A 21,388-nucleotide genomic window follows, 5' to 3' on the forward strand; every position below is an offset into this window, starting at 1 on the left:
TGCTGTTGCCATGCAGACAGCAAAGCAACAAGGGGAACTGAGCTGCAGTTACACGCTTAAACTGGAGTCGAAAAATTCAGAATGAGAGGATGAAGCTCTCTCGTTGCGACACGTCTGTCTGTTTCTCTCACATTGCAGGTTTCATTTGGATGTATTTTTGAGCAACAGAAGGTTCTGAGTTGGAGCTGACTGACCAAAAGATGTGCCCTGCACTTTAAATTATCTTTGCTTGTGTCAAAGATTTACCCAGAGACAACTTCAGAGAAAAACCTACACTTGTAAATGTACCCCTGAATGCCATGACAATGACAAGCCCTCCAGACTGAAGAGACGGTGAGTTACAATACTTCATTTTCTTTTTCTCTCCTTACAAATGACTGTAATTCTGTGGCTTTTACATTACCATCCTTTGTATTTGAGCTATTGAAGCTGTCAAGCCACAGTAAATGACTGCAATTTCACCTTTGCACACTATTTTCACGCTCCGGCATGTGCGCATCCAGGGGAGTGCAGGAGGAGTCAGCCTCCATCATTAACTACTCCGAGGAGTTGCTGTCATCACAGACAGTTAGACTATACTATACTATATCAAGAGAAAATTGCCACCTGAAAAACAGCATCTTAGATACAGCGAGCGATCATTTTACCCTGCTTCACTCTGATGTGTTTGTTTGCTGAAATTTTGAATTTTAGAAGTTTCCTAGGATACCACAAGTTTCAAAAGTAGATGATTTAAGTAGAAAATCATTTAGGGAAGTCTAGCATTAAATGTGTAGACTTGGGACCAAAATAGATCCGTTTGCAGGGATGGGAAAAGGCATACAATAAATTTACCTGAGCATGAGGGATTTGATATTTCCCATTAATTATCACAGATTTCTGCAGAAAATGTCACACATGTATCCAAAATCAGTCCTGTTGTGTCTCTCTCTCCATCCCTGTTCTCACGTTCTCTATAGTGTTGCATCCTTCAGCACAACAACATGTGAGGAGAGCTGCCAAAGCTGAGGGTGGCATCCCACCAGAAGGTGTTATGTTGTTTTTTCCTTCGCTCTCTTGGCAATCTGAACGGCACATTTCTCCAAGTCACACATTTTTTTTTTTTTGATGAACTGGTCCTTGTATCATTTTTTATAGACTCACAGTTTGTTTGCTACCTCAGATTCTTGTTTCCATAAGGAAAAAAAGTGTTTTTACATGTTCACATGAAATGATCACACATGAAAGATGACATTGTGTGATTACAGATAGCAATGGGATGGTAACATTTTTACAGTTCTAGTCAACTTTCATGCCATGTTAGAAAATGCCTGCAGATGGACAGCATCACCACATTTTTTCAAACCAATGCACAGATGTATTTCTGTTCTTGTCGCGCCCTACTGGTGGTTTTAGCAACTGTTCAAATAAAGTGAGATGATCAAATGTTAGTAGTAGTAGTCACCTACACAGTCTTAACATTAAACCTTAGAAAACTATTGTTGCCATTATTGTTGCTACAGTTTTTTAATGTTGATAATATGACAATAGAACATTATTTTACTACTTTATTCAGGTCAATACAGCATTATTTCATTTGCTGAAGTGGCCACATTTTAGACCAAAAATACATATTACAAGCAATATGTGAAATATGACCCTTCAAAGTATTTAATAGATGAGTTGTGAAGATATGTGTATTGGTGGTCTTCCTCTCCTTTAATGAAATAATGCAAAATGAAACAAAAACGTAGACAGCAGAGTGGAGACACCATTAGCTGTGAGTAATATTTAGCCTTTTTACACATTACTTTCCAGCTAATAGATTCTACATGCCCTGAGAGACGCAGAACATTCTCCAAAATACCAGAAAAAACGTCTTTTAAATGAGCCTGCAATCTGCTCTTACAGTAATCACAGCATCAAAATAAACAAAACATAAAATATTGAATGTATTAAATGCAGAGGAATATGTGTTCCTTTGACATTACAATTTGACCAAAGACAGATGATGTTTACAATAATTGTGGACCTCCAGATAATTGAGCGTTTAAGTCCATGTGCTGCCTCATGCGGTGCAGGTTTACACTTTCTCCCTCTTTCTGCTGTCAAACTGCTTAAAACAAAAACAGAGTGAGATAACAACCTGCTCCTTCTTTTTATTTCATCTATTTCAGGTGGAGCAAGTCAAGTTCAAATAAAACTGTCCACAGGACTGTGGGTCTTGGATAAGTGGTGTAACAGCTTGAATGTACAGCGACAGTCTAACATGTTTTAGTGAATGGGACACTGCACCACCTGTTTGACTGAAGTGAATCCACACAGTTGCACAGAAAGTGGCGTGCTCTACAAAGTTGTATAGAAGGAGATAAGAGCTGCCACTTTCTGTTGATCTTATAGAGGTCAACAGTGGTTTAAAAGGGACATTTTGAGGTTTATAGTGCTCAAATCAGAGCCAGCTTACTTAAGTCCTAAGAACTCTTGCGACACAGTCTCACAAACAAAATCTCCATTGAAAATGTTGTAGCTCGCTTACACTTCTTAAACTTGCCCCCTTCCTGCCTGCAAGTAGTTGGTTTGTTGAAATTTAGTCATGATGTTTGTACTATTGAGGTGCCAGCAACATTATTTTGTACAATCATTGCAAAAAAAAAAAGAAAGAAAAGAATGAACCTGAGCATGGGGGTACCTCTGTAGGTTCTCATTGAGGATTACTGAAGCACTGAAATCAACATGAGTACAAACTGAATTCACAGACATTCAAAGTCTGACAAACATGAGCAACATTTGACGACTTCCTTTGCTTTCTGTCTTATTTTTTCTTCAGTATTTGTAAGTCTATGAAGACAGGACCCTCCATCAGCAGCTGTCTGGTTATGAAAAGATACTTCCTGTTAGCCAAAAGGTAAGACATTTGTTTTTCTTTTTTAATTTAGACAATTATTTTAATTTGAAAAGATTAGATTAATGCAATAGGCCACATCTTAACACTGTCAGCTTTGTTGTATTTGTATGTTGCAGTTATGTTATGTTCCCCCAGTTTCTCATTCTTCTCACGGCTTCCTCTCTCTCGCTCGCACACATGCAGGCAGGCCACCAGATGTTTGAGGGAATTGCCGTCCACAAACGGCTGTGCTGGGGAGTTTTCTACCTGCTGGCCACAGGAGTGACATTAACATCTGAAACGCGCCGGCCGTGTCCACAGTCCTGCCGCTGCAACACCGAGCTGCTGGAGGTGAATTGCTCTTATGGCCAACTCAGCACGGTGCCCAACGATCTCTCACAAGATGCTAAACTGCTAAACTTAACTCATAACAATATAAAAACACTGGTGCATCAGCATTTCCAGACTTTAACACAACTTTTAGACTTGGATTTAAGTGATAACCTTCTGGCAGTGGTTGAACTGGAAGCCTTTCACGGCTTGCAAAGTCTGCTAACTCTACGTCTTGCCCGCAATCACCTGAAGATTATTCCTGTGGGAGCATTTGCTGGATTACCAAACCTGCAGTTACTGGACATAAGCAGCAATGAGATCCTTGTTTTCTTAGATTTTACTTTCCATGACTTGGCAGCCCTGCAGTGTATTAAAGCAGCAGATAATGATTTAGTTTTCATCTCTAATCAAGCTTTCACCGGACTAACCAGTCTACAGGAGCTGCACCTTGATGGCTGCAACCTCACTGCGGTGCCGAAAGAGGCGCTCACACAGCTCAGCGTACTCAGAAGCCTTCATTTTCGCCGACTGGGCCTCACCACACTGCCAAACTATTCTTTCCATCATCTAGTGCGCCTCAAGGAACTTGTCATTTCTCATTGCTCCTGGCTGGAGACACTGTCGGGAAACAGCCTCTTTGGCCTAAATCTTACATCCCTCACCATTAGACACTGCAACCTCAGTGCTATCCCCTACATTCCTTTGCATCATCTTGTATATCTTGTATTCCTTGACCTTTCCTTCAATCCAATCTCTTACATTCAGGGGAACCTGCTTGGAGACTTGCTCCGGCTCCAAGAGCTCCATCTGGTTGGGGGATCATTGTTACGCATTGGAATCGGGGCATTCAGGGGTTTAACACATTTCAATTTGCTGAATGTATCTAGAAACCTTCTCACCACACTCGAGGTGGGTGCTTTTCAGTCAGTTGACACCCTGAAAACTCTGGGACTTGATAGCAACCCACTGGCATGCGACTGCCGTTTGCTGTGGGTGGTGCGAAGACACCTGTACCTGGACTTTGGTGGAAAGTCACCGACTTGCACTACCTCAGTCCATCTGCAGGGCTGGGATTTTCTTGATTTCTCTGAAGTTGAGATACCAGGCCTGCTCACCTGTCACCAGCCTCGAATTCTGAACCGCAAACCTCAGGATGTGAAAGTAGATCAGGGACACACAGTAGTGTTTTACTGCAATGCAGAAGGTGACCCTCTGCCATCTGTAAGTTGGCTAAACCCACAGTTAAGACCTTTATCAGCTATTGGTAGAATACGGGCTCTCTCTAATGGCTCATTGGAAGTTCGTTATGCTCAGCCTCAGGATAGTGGCACTTATCTCTGTGTGGCATCTAATGCGGCAGGAAATGACAGCCTGCCTGTCAGCCTTCATGTCCGAGCCTTTCCATCATCTTCTAAAAACCCGTTTCGTCTTAAAGGTTGGTTTGCCTTTCCGTCTGCCTCTCCAGGTGTAAATGGAAATCAGAAACTCCCATTTGATGTCAAGACGTTACTAATAGCAGCAACCATTGGGTTTCTTTCATTTTTCAGCTCTGTGAGCATATGTTTTATTTTCATGCTCTTTTGGAGTAAGAGCAAAGGGCAAATAAAACACACAGCTACGATTGCATACGTGCCACGAGGTGCCATGTCGAGTAGTAATGGAGGCACAGGCAATTATATGGAGACTAGCAGGTTCACCATGAAACTTATATGAGCCAATAAGTTAAATGTCTTTTTTCAAGTTAAACAAAACTGGTAAAACTACGGTTTTTAAGCTGTAAAATATGAAACCATCTGGCATTAAAACCCGTAATTTCTAGACAGAATTGAAAAATTAGAATTAGAATTGAATTTTAGTGGCATGTTAACTTGTGCATAGCAGACGCTGACAATTAATTTGTTCATTTAAATGTGAGCATTTTGGCTAACATCTCTGTAGCAAACTCAAAAAGACATATATATATATATATATATATATATATGTGTATATAAGATATACAGAATGTCAAGTTAATTTGATATATTTATATTTTTTTGCCAGTATTGTGATATTGTCACATTTACTGTACTGTTCTTTAATGGATGTGTGTAATGTAACTTTGTTGTTTTTGTTTTTTTATTCCCCAATAAATCACTTCATATGATTTCTTTCAAAAAGCAGCATAAAATAAAATGGTTGTGCTTTCAAAAATGTCATTTTGTAGATTTTGGTGTCCTTATTCAGTGACTCAGTGAGTCCAAAATTACACAAAAAAAACATCAGCTGCAGAAAGCATTGTGTCTGCTTTGTGAATGTTTTCAAAGAGCAGATTTTTAAAGTAATTTTTCACATGACGCTAGAAAATCACATAACACTGAATATACACTATAGAAGCCAATGAACAGCCACAAGGGGTAGCGAAATAGCTTTAGTTTTAATCTGTCCATGTCTAAACCACCATGTAGGCCCACCCTAATCTTTGTAGACACATTTGAATTACAAATTTTTAAATGATCTGATACCTCCATCACATGAGTGGAGCCTTTTACTGTGTACAGTAAACAATTACCATGAAATGATAGGTCTTGAAAAGCAATCCAATGCACTGAGCACACAAAGAACAGTTTGTACATTTGTGACGTAAAATTTCGTTGTACGGAGCCTCTGTAAGCTTAGCTGAGAATAAAGATCTGAGCCTAGGGATGGTCGTTGAAATAAGACAATGAACAAAAAATCTAACGTTCATCAAAACTGCCACAAGGAGGTTCAGCCAAATCATGCTGTTGCCATGGAAATACATTCGCTCTTAGTGTAAGGTACCAACTCCACCGGTTTCCATGACAACAGTATCGAACGATTCAGCAGTTAAGGTGTTAATGTTAAATGAAATAATATTATAATTATTTCTATAATTATTAATATAACTTGATGCAATATCAAGTTAAACAGCATGCAGAATTCTTCGCAGACTGTATGCTTTATCGAGTCAAATCCATAGACTGTATATAGAAAGGTCAAATCGTACGAACACTAAGTTAAGAGGAATATTATCTTGAACGTAGCGTTTTACCGTAACTCGGAAGTACATCATTTACCCCGGATGTGTTGGTTAGCTACAAAAAAGGCAGTGGCTACTATCGGCTACTGTTAGTGGTGTACTTATCTCATGTTACAAAGAACTTTATTGGCATATTAGGGTGAATTTAAACCGTATTCACAACTTAAATAAAATATGAGTACAAGCATATAAATGAGTAAGCACAGCGAGTAACGGCGAAGTAAAAAAGTCCGGTAGTCTATAGCTGTTAGCACAACACTAGCTTTCAGCTAGATACCCAAACGTAAATTAGCGTTGTTTAGAAATTAACAGCCATGAGTCTGGCAGTCGGTCGGGAACCCAGAAAGACTGCGGGAAACCGCATGTCTAAACTCCTGGATGCTGAAGAAGAGGATGAGTTCTACAAGACCACTTATGGAGGCTTCAACGATGTAAGTGATGAAATTGATGGACATAGAGTCAGTTAGCATTAGCTCCCAGCTAGCTTGTATTAGTCGATTACGCAGGCTTTTCATAATTTCGCGAACGGGTTGTTGTATTGGAAGATATTAGGCTGCCTGCAACTGAGTACAATAAGTCCAGAATTATTATTATTTCTTTTGATCTTTTTATTAATCATTCAAAAAAATCGAATGGCGTAACGTCTTCATTGACCAAAGCCCATCACAAGTTTTGAGAGGGTTAAGTGATGCCTGTCCCTAGTCTGACAACAAGCCAAAAAGCTCAAATTAATTTTATCTGACGAAGTGAAGAATAACCCATTAGCAGAAGTATTGAAGTGTTATCAAATATGGACATATGGAATTGTTTTATGTAGGTAGACTAATCGATTACTAACAATAACAAGAAGAGACATTAAATTAGCCTTGCAGGTCAGTACTGTATGTTTAATGCATAGGAAGTAAGAGGGTTATTTTAAACTAGGTTACGCACTCAATGCCCGGAGAGTGAGAGGTGCAAGGACTTGTTTTTAAATAGTTACTCTAAGTATTATTAACGTTCATGGCTTGGACAAAGTTTTAGAAACATCTCAGTATAACAAATTACATGAGTCTTTAGTGTAAGTTGATGTATGTCTCAAAGTATTTACAGTGCTTTAAGAAATGACACTTGGACTGTTCATACCATAATTTCTGCAATTAATGTCACAGCTGATATTTCTGTGTTAGAAGAACAATTTTTGTTATGATTTTTCATTTTCAAAAAGTGCTTCTCAGACTGCAGGATTTTGACAGTGAGACAAATATCCATTAGCTTTGGTTTCTCTGGTCTGTGAGTACAGCTTTTCAAGTGTGTTCAAAGCCAAAGTAAGTGGAAATATATACAGTACATACAAGTTCAAAAATACACGACAACAACAAAACCTCCAAAATGCAAAGGACACACAAACATAGTCTACAGCATGTTCCTTTAGTAAAGGCCTGCAACAGCACTGGTCATCAAAACCGGCATGCCAATGTGATTTATCTGAAAATGTGACCACAACTCTAAAATGCCCATCTTTACAGCTAACAAATCTGTGAAGAGAGTGCCAGTCTTTTTAGCATCAGACTCTAAAAGAGTAGAACGGCTACAGTACAAAGGGTTCAATCTTTATTGTTTGTCAGAACATTACATGCTATTTTTTGATTTTCTAGCAACTTAATTTAAGGCTTACATTTTAAGAAGATCCACATTTTACAGTCTAGCTTATTTTCTTCAAACAGCTGCTGGGTCAAGGGTCATCTTGTGTAGGGGGATTTGGCAGCAGATCCTCTGGCAGTTCTGACGTTGTCTCAGCTGAGGTTGACAAGAGTAACTAGATGAAAAAAAATCACAAACAAATCCTGAGATGCTTCAGTCAATTCTGCTGGCACTTTGATAAAACACTGTGACCATGCCTTTTCACATAGCACATTGAGCACTGTCAGTTGTCTCATGCTGATCTGAAAACTCATATCCTAATCAATGCCGGGAGTCTCTTATAGCTGAAAACCACTGCTAATCGGCTTTTGGCTTAAAAGGATCCAGGTTAGTGTTGTAGGTCTGGAATTGAGTGAATGGGTGAGTGTGAGTAGCCTGAGTATCTGAATCAAAACTAAACCTGCTTGTTGTATGAGGAAGATGATTCTTCTCCATATTCCTAGATTAACAGTCCCTTTCTCAGCAGACATGTACATTATACAACTTAACTTATCTACATCATACTAGCGTGATGTATTTAACTTGTATTAACTTGGTAAAAATGTCTGAATACAATATATATAAAACCTCAAAGTTGGTTTAGTCAACTGACTGTAGGGTCTATTTTCAAGGTTGTTTCATTAACAGGTAGTCTCCATTAATCATATTTCATAAATATTAGGCTTAATTAGTGTGCCTTTTTGTTTCCTTTCAGGAATCAGGAGATGATGAGTATCATGGTGAACATTCAGACACAGAAGACGAGGTGGACAGCGACTTTGACATCGATGAGGGAGACGAGCCAGACAGCGACCAGGAGGAGGATGCACCTCGGCGGAAAAGTCGAGTTGTCACTAAAGCTTATAAGGTAGCAACAGTCATTTCAGCAGCTGTCAGACTCTGAATCAGGTCTCAGAATTAATTAGTGAATTATCTTCATGAGTCTGTATTCATACCCAAGAGACCTTTTTAAATGACATTGCAGCATAAAACGCTGTGACATGAGAGTATTTTTTTTGTTCATTACATGAACATGAAAACTGTTTGTTTTTCCTCTAAAACCAAATTTACTTGCATTTAGCTGCCAGCTTATTTTTTCTCAGCGTCATCCTGTGAAATATTTTTCTCAGCATGTGTACTTTTCAGCCCTGCTATTCAGACACGCATGAACCTCATGAAGCTGCTTTTTACTGTAGACGCTGTGTAGCCACTGCAGCTTGGTTGCCAAATGCAATTCTCTTAACAGTAGCAAAGGGAGCAGAAAGATAATTGATTTAGCTCTGCCTCCATATTATAGTATTAGATCGCATTATAGTCACAAGCAGTTCTGCAAGTTGCTGTCTGGAAAGTTTGGACATGTTTTGCTCATATACATGTATGAAATAGATTACTTTTGTCTTTATTGAATCCAAGGAACCCATAAAAGTGGCAAAACCCAAACCGAAAAGACCCTCTGAGGAACAGAAGAAGACTGAGAAAACTAAAGTGGAGCTCAAAAGGAGGATTCCACAAGAATTCCAAGATTTTAACGAGAGTAAGATTGCTACAACCCTCCCACAAAAACCGCTCTGTTGTCAGATACTGCCACATAAATTATCTAGAAACACTTCACTTAAATTGTTTTAACACACAAACCGCCATGTAATAAGCACATTATGATAGAGGGTATGATTTTTAAATAAACAATTAGTTTCTGAACACCATTCCTCATCTTTGTTTGAGGGTTTGTCTGAGCTGGGTGCCTTAATCATTCTTTTAGCTCGGAAGTCTGTGCGACAGTCCACCAGTGAACATACCCGAAAGACCAATTTGCGCTTGCAAGAGCGTCAGGATGCCCCTCGGAGAAGGAGAGGTGCTCACCGTGACCGGCCCCTTACCCAGGAAGAGCTGCTGGCTGAGGCCAAGATAACGGCTGAGATCAACATTCGGTCACTAGGTGAGAACATGTTGGTCAAATTACTCAATGGAAAGACAGTTTTGGCACCAAAATTTTCTCCGTCTTCATGCCAAGTACTTACTGCTCGAGCTTCTGTATATAGGATGTTATAGTGATGACACATATGTGATCATATGTCTGACTTTTATCAGTACTATTTTTGTAGCCCATTTGTTTGGGCATACACAAAGTCCTTGTAGATATTGTATAATGATGAGTTTTACTAGTTATTGTTGTCAGTACATTAGTTACGAATATGAATTTACGACTATATTGTCTCAGGTTGTCTCTAGCTGTTTCACTTAATGACAGTAAATATGAAATGTGGATGCACCTATTCATTTTACTTTCTGTGTGTAGAGAACTATGAACGTCTGGAGGCAGACAAGAAGAAACAAGTCCACAAGAAGCGGCGTTTTGAAGGACCAACTATCCGTTACCATTCAGTCCTGATGCCCCTTGTCTCTCACTCAGTCCTAAAAGAAGAAAATGTAGATGTTGAAGGGTACGTATGATCTCATGTTAGACTTGCTAGACTGGCTCATGCTAGGCAGGTAGATGACATACCTCTCTGAGCCAGTATACACTGTACAGATTTTGTGTTTATGTCAAGTAATCCGGGCTTGTGGAAAATAATATTTTGTTTTAAATCATCACCATGAGGTATTTAATGATTTAAGAGTGGCGTATACCCAAACATATGACCATGATTAGTAGTTCTGTTTATCAGTTCTCCTGACCTTGACCTGTTATAACCACTAAAAAAAAAAAAATTAGGAAGAGAAAAAAATTAGTTGCTTGCTAATTAATTGGTAATAATTATATAGATTATTAGCATATAATGTGGCACAAATGTAATGTTTGTCATTTTACCATTTTACAAAGGTTGGATCAGGATGTTCCTCAGACTGCACCGCAAAATCCCACCACACCTTCCCAGCAGCCTGCTGGAGGCTTGTGCTCCCGTACCTACATAACATTCAGTGATGATGAGGCGTTCGAGGCGGCCTTTCCACGCAGCGCACAGTCAAGTCCTCAGCTTCCCGTCCAGGAGGTTTGTCCCGTCACTCACAAGGCTGCACTGTACCGAGACCCAGTCACTGACATACCTTACGCTAACACACGAGCCTTCCGCATCATCCGGGAAGCGTACCGTAAATACGTGGCTGCTCATGGATTTCCAAACACTTCGGGAGGGGTGACGGGACATGACTCCTCGGCAACGAAGGGTGCTCGCCAGAAAATGCTTGTTAAACAGAGTGCGGTTTCAACATAGGCTAGTCTCATAAAAAATTTAGGATATAGGTATGTATGTCTTTCTATATTTCTCAGTTGAGGCACAGTGACTTGATTGTGTGACACGTGGGAAAACCATAACCAATTGATCACCAATTGATTGGTTGGTACATTTCCTTAAACTGCAAAAGAAGTCTCACTAGTGTTGTCTCTGTGTATGAGAGTTTGTTCTGTACATTAATACCCAGACAAATCCCAGGTGAGTGGATGAAAAACTACAACTTGGCTTTGGAATTCAAAATAGGTTTGATTCTGCACATTGGCAGCTTTGATTTTTTTTTATTTGCTTTTTTTACTGTTAAGGTTTTTTGTTTCTACAATTGTACATACTTACATACTACAAAAAATAAATATTTGAAACTAATTCATATATTGTATTTCCATGAACTCTAACACACAAACATCAAACACTGAAACAACAGCTACACTGCAAGGACCTCTGTGGAACTGCACATTTAAAATGCCCCTCATGACGTAAAATCCACTCTGAATCTACCCATACAAGTTTTTGGTGTCATCAAAACTATCTAAATGTTTTTTCACCCTTCATTCCAACCCCACTGAAATATAAATACTCTTTGCTATTGCTCATTGTTAATTTTCAACAGAACACCAAGCATTGAAATATGACAGACCTTAGTTGGTATTTGAAAGCAAACCTATGTTTCCTCCACTTTTAATATCCTTATTTTATCTTTATTAACATTGAGTCTGATTTTAATTCAGATTTCTACTAACTGCCAGACACCAGGTGAGATAAGACATTGAATAATACCGGTCGGTTTACTGTAGCTCAATAAACCAGACAGTCGATTTATAAAGGTTTGAATATGTTTCAGCGTGTTGTGAAGCTATTATAAAAGGTGCTTTTTTTCTTTTACTGTCAATAGCAGAAAATTGTTTGAGCTCCACTCTCAATTGTCACAGCGAACAATACTGTTGTGTTGATCCTTCTAGGCCTTAAATGGGGTTTTCTATATTTATTCTGTCAGGGTACAATCACAGAGCAACAAAGTCACCCTGATCCCCACTGAGTACTTGACTAGCGTTGCACCTTTGACCCTCATGCAATGAACAAGACTCCCCTTCTCAGCGTCTTGTAGCTTTTGGCCATCTCAGCCTGTCTCTGTTATATAAAAGCCTGATGGGGAACAAAAACAATGTGAATGTCTAGTCAGACAGCTTTCAGTGCCTAAAATAATCAAGAGTAAAAATCACACTTTTGAAATACAGTAAGTACCTTTCACAATATGACTATAATCAGAAAAAAAGGGTTTGTTTTTCAGCTGATGATCATACTTCATCTGGGCACATGATCGATGGTGATGATGGCGTCATGGCTGACTGGTGAAGCTGACGTTGAATTCTGTTTGGAGTTTCAAGTACAAATCCTGCTGTGTCTGCCTTCATGTCAGCTGAGCCCCCAGCAGATGGTTCAGGCAGAGTTTTTTACCTTTTGCAGGAAGGCTCCCAAAATTCAGATTTACATGTCTGCCAAAAGGATTGCATTGCATTCAAGCAGATTTTCTCCTGCTGTTCCTGTAATGTCCTGATGATGTTCACGATCTCACTAAGGAGGCAACCACATCTTTATTCTGTGACGAGTAATCAGGCTTTTGATGCATAGCTTCATTAGCTCTTTTTGTCAGCTCTGATTGCTAAGCTACTAAGGAAAAAACTACTGTACATGCTTCATATATTCTGTAAATCCAGTTTGTTTGTGGAATAATGGAAAAAATAGAAAATGGCAAGGTTTATTTTTTATAATTTAAAACAACCTAATTTCAAGATGAATATCTTTGATGTTAGATGTGTTCTAGGTTCATACTACATACTAAATCTAAGCTTTTGAATATAAAGTGTGTTCACAATAGAAAAGTGACAAAGCATTAATGACAAAAATGCAGTTCTCAAAAGAAGCAGGAGAAGATGTTGATGGCTGGACCAAAAGAAAATGTTATAATAGTTCCAGAAAAACCTCAGAAAACAAAAATAGCTAGGACCACTTATTTTGTCTTTAAAATGACAGTTAAAATGCCAATTTATAATTTCATTATATAATTTCAAGGAGATATTTTCAGGTGACTTGAAAATGCAATGATATTCAGTTTATCATCATATATATATCACGTTTGAGAAGCTATTACATTTTGCTTAAAGAATTACTTAAATGATTATTTGATTCAAAATAGTTGCTGATTCATTTTCTGTTAATCTTCTAATGAATTAATTGACAATCACTGAAGCTCAGAAAAAAAAATATAATATAATAATATTAATAATAATATAATATTAAACTGTCTCTGTTTGATGTCATTTATATAACATTAAACATTTTAAAGTCACAGTCTGATGGCAATTATCAACAATTTCCTTTTAGTATAAAACAGTTAAGTTAAGCCAACCAGCATACAGTTAAGATAAGCATATAGTAGGGGGTGATGCCAAGATCAAATCTCCTCCACTGTTGAGGCAGTCTGATGGTCTCTGTCATGATGCAAACAATGCTGGTGATGTGAGCAGCAGAGGCGGACCAGCCATCTGGAAGTTGTCCTGGTGGGCCGTCCGACAACCGACCTTTACTTGCTCTGTATTTGTCATTTGCTGACTTGACAGACAGACTGATTGTACTTTGCATTAATCGTGACAATCTGCCCAACAAATGAACACTGAACGACAGAGGACCAGACAAAGAAAAATCCCCTCAGACTGACGTGATCAAACACAGTTGATTCATTCTTTATTTTTGGTAGCAGAATTACTTATTCTATCAGCAGCATTCTGTGTTACTGTGGAGTTAAACGAGCAGTTTTGAGAAAACAAAATGAGTCCAGACTAGGATGAACAGCCCTTGAAACGATGGCTAAAAAAAGGAATGGTGGGTGTCGCATAGACTCATTGTTTAAACCCAAAATATAATTTAGCACAGACTGTACACACAATTTGTGCAATGTCATCTACTCATTGTCACATTATTTCACAGTAAGGCCCCAAGTCAAACTGTATTCAGCATGCTGATGTCTTCACTTTCTGTGGATACAGATTTAAAACACCATGTTGCAAAAAAAACACGTAAAAAGCCTCTGAGTTGTTATGGTGTTGCTTTACATTCATACCAGGAACAGCAGGGACCACATTGGGAAAAATAATTTATTTGATTCTATCATGCCTTTTCAATTCAATCAACCTCAGTAGTTGTTCTTTGAAAGCGACTGCTGCCCACACACTGTGCAACACATTAATTCAAAAAATAACAAGTTATCCCTTAAAGCGATGATGATGAATTCAGTGTCAGGCTAAGCCAACGTCTCTGGTGGATAGATAGATGGATGAGGCATATATGCTGTAAAAATATTTCGCCAGAAGTGTTTGAGAAGCGTCGTAGTTTAATGCTTAAACACTTCTCATATCATCTGCAACAGCAGAATACTGAAAGCTTTGTCTCCCACATAGTGCACAGTGCATATGGTACCAATTGAACAGTTTTCAGAATAGGAAGAGAGGGAACTGCATTATCACTCGTTCTAATGTGGTAGTTGCCATGGAGACGAGTGTAGGTGGTGTACTGTGCTGTACTCTGTGCTGTACTCCTTCCCTTGTCCTCTCCCCTCTGCCGTTGCCCACCCTCTCTGTTCTGCTATCTGCAACATCCACGTAACTTTCATTCCTTCATATTTACTCAAATCTTTCTGCTTGATGTGTATTCTGCCGGTTTTGCTTCGTTGCATCAGGCAGTTTTTCAGTTCTCAATCATATCAAAAATATATCCTGTAATTTAAACAGAACAACAACAAACTAATAGAAAGATAAATTGCATTGAGAACATACTAGAGGCCACTGTTTGTAGATCCAAAGGATTTAAATGAGTAGCGTTTTCTTCACGTTTTTTATTTTATAGCCAGGTTAATATTCTATGACCGATGTTGGATACATCAAATCCTCCTCGATTTTTCTTTATTCCATAAATTTGCTTCTTGCTGACCATCTAAGTTCTTATATATGCTTTGTCAATCTCTTCTTTTTGCAGACCAGCTATTCTTTTATCAGTTTCCATGGAGATGTGTGTGTGTGTGTGTGTGTGTGTGTGTGTGTGTGTGTGTGTGTGTGTGTGTGTGTGTGTGTGTGCATGTGAGTGATTGAGTGAGGGTTGAGAGTGAAAGAGTGGGGATGTGTCATTTCCAGTTTATATTTTTGGTGTATTTTTGAAGACTGCCTGTACTGTCCAGTGTCCCAAGTTAGTTTTTTGTGAAACTGTAACATCACTGATTTTTGCTTCTCCCCATCCGGTTTTGTCAAATCTTCTCCTGCTTTCTAGATGTATGTATGTGCTCGTTTAATACCAGGAAGATAAATGACAATGCAAATAGAAAAATATTTTAAGTGACTCTAGTGTAACCAACACTTTACAAGTGCAAAGTACAGCCATGTCACAGTCTATAAACACGACTCTGAAAACAAGCAAATGTTAAATCTGTTTTCTCTTTTAATGCGGTAGGTTTATCCTCTCTGAACCTTTGATTTATTCAGATGACTGTTACCATTTAGGAAAAATGTTGTCATTACTCACATCTCAGTTTTCGAACCATTTTATATCCACAATTCACCAATAGCGTCATGTTTGTGATCTAGAGGGAAAAAAAACCCTAACTGGGTTACACCTTCTTTACTGGGGATTTATGTAAGACCTTCTTCATATATTTGCCCACAAAATAATCTATGACACATTCAGGTTTTAACAATTAGCAATATATTTATGTAACATGTTTACATAGCATATCAAAATAAAAATCCTTTGAACTAGAACAATTGCTCTTGCCTCCACACTTCTCCACCTATATGGACACTTTTGTTCAATTACCAGAATAAAACAGATTACAGGCTATTAAAATCCAAATGAGACACCCACAGACTTTGATTTCTCCTGTGTACGGGCTATTGGGTTTATTTTAAACAAAAAAACATCACCGAGTACCTTTTAAAGGGCAGGGTCACATTTTTTCAAGACTGTCTTAGACAATACTTGCATGCCTATATTATACACTGAAATAGATGCTGGTCTTCTATTATTAATCTTCCTCCCTTTGTAGCAGGTCTCCAATGTAAGAAATCAGGGACAAAATCCAAGAGCTGCAGAAGCTAACGAGGGTAAACAATCTGAATTAGTCAAATCAAGTGTGTATCTTCAAAAGTTACACTTTTTGCCTTTTTGTATGACTATACCTCCACTGCATCTCTGCAAGGAAACACTTCACACACAAAGAGGCAATTTCATGCTAAAAAGAAAAAAAGACTATATTTGGAAAATACTCTCTTCATTTGGCTAACTCCAACTGCTGACCACTCATATTAGCTTCAGCTGAAAGGGGAACTCCACTTATTTACTCGAGTTCTTTGTCACTCAGAGTACCACTCAACCTGTGGAAATAGTTGTATCCTTTTGTCTGTCTCTGTGGGGGGCCTGGGAAAATAACCCGGATGATGTCTTAGTGATGTAATCACGGTTATCTCATTTTCTACTTGAAGACTATAAAATTTGTAACAGAAAACCAGTGATACAAACTGACATGGAATTTGAAAGTTGTGGGCATTTAGCAAGCAGGGCAAGTCTATCTAAAGGTGCATTGTGAGAAATGTAGCATCAGGTGTTTTTGGACCTTAATGTATACTGGGAACTAAAGCTGCCTTCAGACTGACTCAAGCTCTGTGTGGGTCCAGTAGTGCAGCAATTGTGCCAAGGCAGGGGGCTCCAATAAAAAAATGCGTGGTTGTCTGGCAGAAAAGTCAAACCTGGCCAAAGTTCTAAAGCAAAGTTAAAATGAAGTTACCATAAAACATCATTCCTACACAGTGAACCTGGGGCTTTCGGGGGCCCTGGGGATCTTGTTATAAGGAATCTGTTGTGCCAGTCAACATCTATTTCCCCATTTGTCACCACTAGGCTACACCTTGCAGCTGCTGAGAGCACTGTCCAATTAAAATGTTGTTTACAGGAAAATGATTAAGTGTATGTTCTGACAGATCCCAAATCTATGAAAAGCATCGCTTTCCCACCTACTGTTGGCTAAAATTAAATTTATGGACATTTTTCAGGTGTACAAACTTCAGCCTTATTAAAAGCAGCATCCCTACTTTAACCCAAGAGACATTTTGCCCACTCTCCATATTGAAGAAGTAACTTCAATGAACTTTGTTATACTCCCAAACCTCATCTCCATCGTAATTATTCGGCGCAGTGGGCGGCCGGCCGTCATCACTTCGTTTTATTTTCGGGTGTTACAAACTCCAGAGATGGAACAGCGCAGGGCGGACTCGCCTGCCTTTGGAGGCGTTGGTTTCTGTTTCTGTCTATCTCACGCACTATCTCCGCCCTCCAGGGAGAGACTTCTCGGTTTACCGAGCACCTTTTTTCACGCACTGCCGTTAAATCAAAATTAGGTGTGACGGACCGCGAGAGCGCAAAGGACACAGCGTCAATTTGGCACCGGATTCACCCTCTCGTAACGAATTTTTGGATTATGAGGACGTCGTTATGCCACGCAGGGTGAACTACAGACGCTTTCCAAGATTGAATCAGTCGAGCTAGAAACAAGGAGCACGTCAACAAAAAATGTACATGAATCAGATATTGTTCAGGTGCTGCTGCACATCATCGGGATTTCGCCTGTATATACCCCTGGGATGTTTATTTTGATGCTTCTGTGGTTTTAGTGCGCACAGTGTGCAGTAGGTTTGTGTGATGCTCAGAGTTGGCATAGCTCACAGGCATCACCTTCAATATTATCCTTATTTCAATATCTGTAATCGGCATGATTAATGTGCAGTGTGCTGCAGTTGTAATCGTACAGAATCCGTGCAGTGTCGTTGATCTCTGTAGAGTGTTTTAAATGTAAATGTAAATGATAAGTGATGAACTAATTGGCTCTGTGGATCGTTAGACCAAAAGCACAAACAGGAGTTCGTATTATTGCCAGATAATAAAGCGACGCAGCGGCTGTTTGAAGTCACATGTGCCCAGAACAAACAATTAAGATGACAAAACCTGTCCTCAGGAGAGATTCTCTTTATTACAGAAGAAGCTGCATTGGGATCACATCTCAGTTCCTGGATTGCAATAGAGTTGGAGGACAGGGAGCAGAGGAAGAAGAGAGGGAGGATAAGCAGAGGAGAGCTGCTGAGCTGCACAACAGAGCCACTGCTGATGGACAAGCTTTGGCTTCAGTGATGGACTGAACTGAAGGCAGTGGGATCCCTGTGACAGCCAGCTTCACGTTTTCCTCAGAAGCCTTCACACCTGACAAAGGCATGTATGGACACACTGCAGCATAGGTGAGAAACAAGAGCTGCCCACTTTGAACACACAAATTGGCCTAATGATTGAAATACAACCATCTCTCAAAGAGGACAACACTGGCCTTTTATTTGGAAACCGTCTCTCAGGTCTGCACAAACTGATTCTACCTTTGTCCCAAAAAGCAAGTAAACCTGGGACCTCAGCCCCTTCCCAAGTGCCCTGGAAACCCACGGGATTCAGTCTGCAACCACAGATGTAACTAAGCTGTCAAGATTTCGTCACCAGGAAGTCCTGAGTTTTTGGGTAAGTGTTGTACACAGGTGTGGACAGAGGGGGAAGTGGCTTACACCAAAACTTGCCATATTATATATGTCCAGCCCACGTCACAGTGAAGTGTCAGAGACAGCTGGACATGCCAGCTAGGTGTTAAAGCTGGTTGTCCACCTTACAGCCTGAATATGAGTCTACAGCTCAGGCAGCAGGGACTATAGCAGGTGTTGATACAGCTGTGACGGTCACTCATGCTGCTCAGGTGTATCAGCACACCTACACAGAGGACAGGTGTTCAGGTACAGTGTGTTGCTGAGCCTGAACCTGTTTTAAGGTGATCCATTGCAGGCTGCGTGACTTCTGATGATGCTTTAGAATTTTATATTAATACCTAGTGCGCACATCTTTCATGTGTTTTCTTTAGTAGAATTTACTTAGGAATAGTTTAATAGATTATTTTAGAGACATTCTCATAAAAATGTGTAGGCTGTTTATGTTATTTGGCATAAAACCAAAATATTCAACTGTAAGGACTTCCTGGCTGTAAAAATGGGCTGAGACAGTAAAAATAAGACAGTTTATGGAGGGTTTCCACATAGGAACCTCTTATTATGCACCACGTTCTTGACAGGATATAACAAAATGCATTTTGTGGCATCCAATAGATTGATAGTTCATTGTATCCCAACTGTTGCCCTCATGGCGCATCTTTCATCAAATTACTTACTTATATATCATGGCACACTGAGTAGGATATAATTAATTCATATAAGTTATTTTATTCAAGAGAATTTTAAATGTAATGTCTGTACAAACCTGCCGCTCTCCTCAGGTGAAGTCAGTGCAAAGGCCTTGGTTGACTGGCAGTGAGCAGCTCTAGACTCGGCCAGACTTTCTTGCCATTTTGCATTGATTTCACTGATACCTGCAGTTTGCTAATTAGCTATCCCTGGGTGTTGCACAGTGAACACCTGCGCAGACTACATGGGGCTTTTCTGGGAGCTCAGATATGCATAATGATATCTTAAGAGATGATTCTCTAATTTCACTTAAATTAGAGCAAAGTAAAAGATAACTCAGGTTTTCCCAGGGTTGATTTAGCAATGGGAAAAAAAGAGGTTTGCTGATGATAAATGTTTTTTTTTTTTTTCTTGCTGTGACAGTTTTCCTACACCTCAACCCGCAGGAACAGATGTAGTTGATGTTAGGATATTTTATAACAGTGATGATATGATTCGTGTCCACCATCTTCATGGTCCACTGTATTGCACACTTAAATGACTGTGGACTCTTGCATACAGTTCCCCACCTTAAAAAAAAAAAAAACATAATGCAGTGGAGAGAGAAGAGCTCCAGTTAATGAAATGTCTGAGGCTGCACACTAGATAGAACAAGATAAGTCCAGCTCACTCTGACTCACTCCCCCTCACAGGATTTCCTTGTCTTCCTCCATATAAAATGTGCATCTATGTAGGATAAGAACTATATCAACTATCTCTTAATGGAATTATTTTGTTAGTTTAGCTGAAATAGAAAATTGTAAGTAATGGACGTCTATTAATCTTTCTGGTGAACTGGTGAGAATCTGGTCTTCTTGCCACTCTGCCACAGTTGTCAGCCGGGAGCCTGACAGCCGGCAAAGAGCTGACTCTTCTCCAACACCAAGTTTCCGTCATAATTCTGCTGCTTTTCAGCCATCTTCAGTGCAATGCACAGAGGGGGCTTTCTCTTGCTGCCAAGGACAGAAAGGCTTTGTCAGTCTGTTCGAATGTTCTCTAAAAAAATAAATAAATAAATAGAAATAGTAGGGAAGTCTGTCAGCGAGCTCCTGTCCTGCAATCTTCTCAAATTGTTCTGTTTTGCCTCAGGCCATGAATTCTTTTCCCATCCTTATAATTTTGAGAGTAAACCAACAGAGAAAACAAAAGTTATTTTTATCTTTCTGGTAATTTTTTTCCCCATGCTGAGCCTCTGTTCTCACTTAACACAATTTAACAATCTTCTACCACATAATACTGTTATGTTTACTCTTGCAGAACTACCCAACAAACCTTTCCTCATATCCTCATCCTCTTACTCTGTAACTTGAGTTAACCACCTCAGACGTCTCATTTACGTTGGCAGCCTTACTAGTTAGCATCTCATGCAGCTGTAACCAACAGCTGTTTTTAAGAAAAATGGATGTTATGATTTGGACAGTCTCTACAGAAGCCGGCATCGGAGAATAATTAAATATCTTGAATGTTTTCCAAATGTCCCTGTTTGTTTGGATGACACTTAAAATATGCATCCAACCTTTCTTTCTGAAATTCCAGTTAGGGAACTAGGAATAGAAAACATGGGAATTAAATACTGATGTGTCTGTAGGAATGCTTATCAATTAATCATAGTAACAGCTTGTGGTTAAGCAGCATAATGACATTTTGCCTACAAGTCTATAAAGGGCAGCTATGATCAGTTGAGTGTGACTTGTAATACAAATTTATAATTTACTGTGTCCTGCAGCTTTTCAGTTTTCTTTTCTGTGGTGTGTGAAATTTAGGTGTGACTGTATTACCAACTCCAAACCAAAATTGAAGCTGCAAGTTACAATTCTTCTTGTGTTATTTGTGCAACATGAGACAAAATGATTTTTCAAACACGATAACATGTTTATATTTTTCTTGTATTCTTTTTTTTGTCATTGCTGTATAGTGACTG

General features: G+C 39.2%; 2 protein-coding genes across 2 annotated transcripts; both read left to right on the forward strand.

Annotated features, from left to right (window-relative positions):
• Window positions 1–5,391, forward strand: LOC111659262 (leucine-rich repeat and immunoglobulin-like domain-containing nogo receptor-interacting protein 1). Its single transcript, XM_023412136.2, has 3 exons — window positions 1–333; window positions 2,807–2,884; window positions 3,068–5,391. Exon 3 carries the CDS (start codon window positions 3,080–3,082, stop codon window positions 4,907–4,909), a length of 1,830 nt encoding a protein of 609 aa, XP_023267904.1. The 5' UTR covers window positions 1–333; window positions 2,807–2,884; window positions 3,068–3,079; the 3' UTR covers window positions 4,910–5,391.
• Window positions 5,392–6,276: 885 nt separating this feature from the next.
• On the forward strand, window positions 6,277–11,491 carry vps72a (vacuolar protein sorting 72 homolog a). The gene is made up of 6 exons (XM_023412100.2): window positions 6,277–6,664; window positions 8,611–8,763; window positions 9,309–9,429; window positions 9,655–9,831; window positions 10,192–10,336; window positions 10,717–11,491. Exons 1-6 carry the CDS (start codon window positions 6,548–6,550, stop codon window positions 11,105–11,107), a joined length of 1,104 nt encoding a protein of 367 aa, XP_023267868.1. The 5' UTR covers window positions 6,277–6,547; the 3' UTR covers window positions 11,108–11,491.
• The last annotated feature ends 9,897 nt before the right edge of the window (window positions 11,492–21,388 follow it).

This window comes from Seriola lalandi, unplaced genomic scaffold (assembly GCF_002814215.2).
Source record: "Seriola lalandi dorsalis isolate HSWRI2012SDOR001 ecotype SW California unplaced genomic scaffold, Sedor1 jcf7180002054476, whole genome shotgun sequence".
In the NCBI taxonomy this organism is placed as follows: Eukaryota; Metazoa; Chordata; class Actinopteri; order Carangiformes; family Carangidae; genus Seriola; species Seriola lalandi.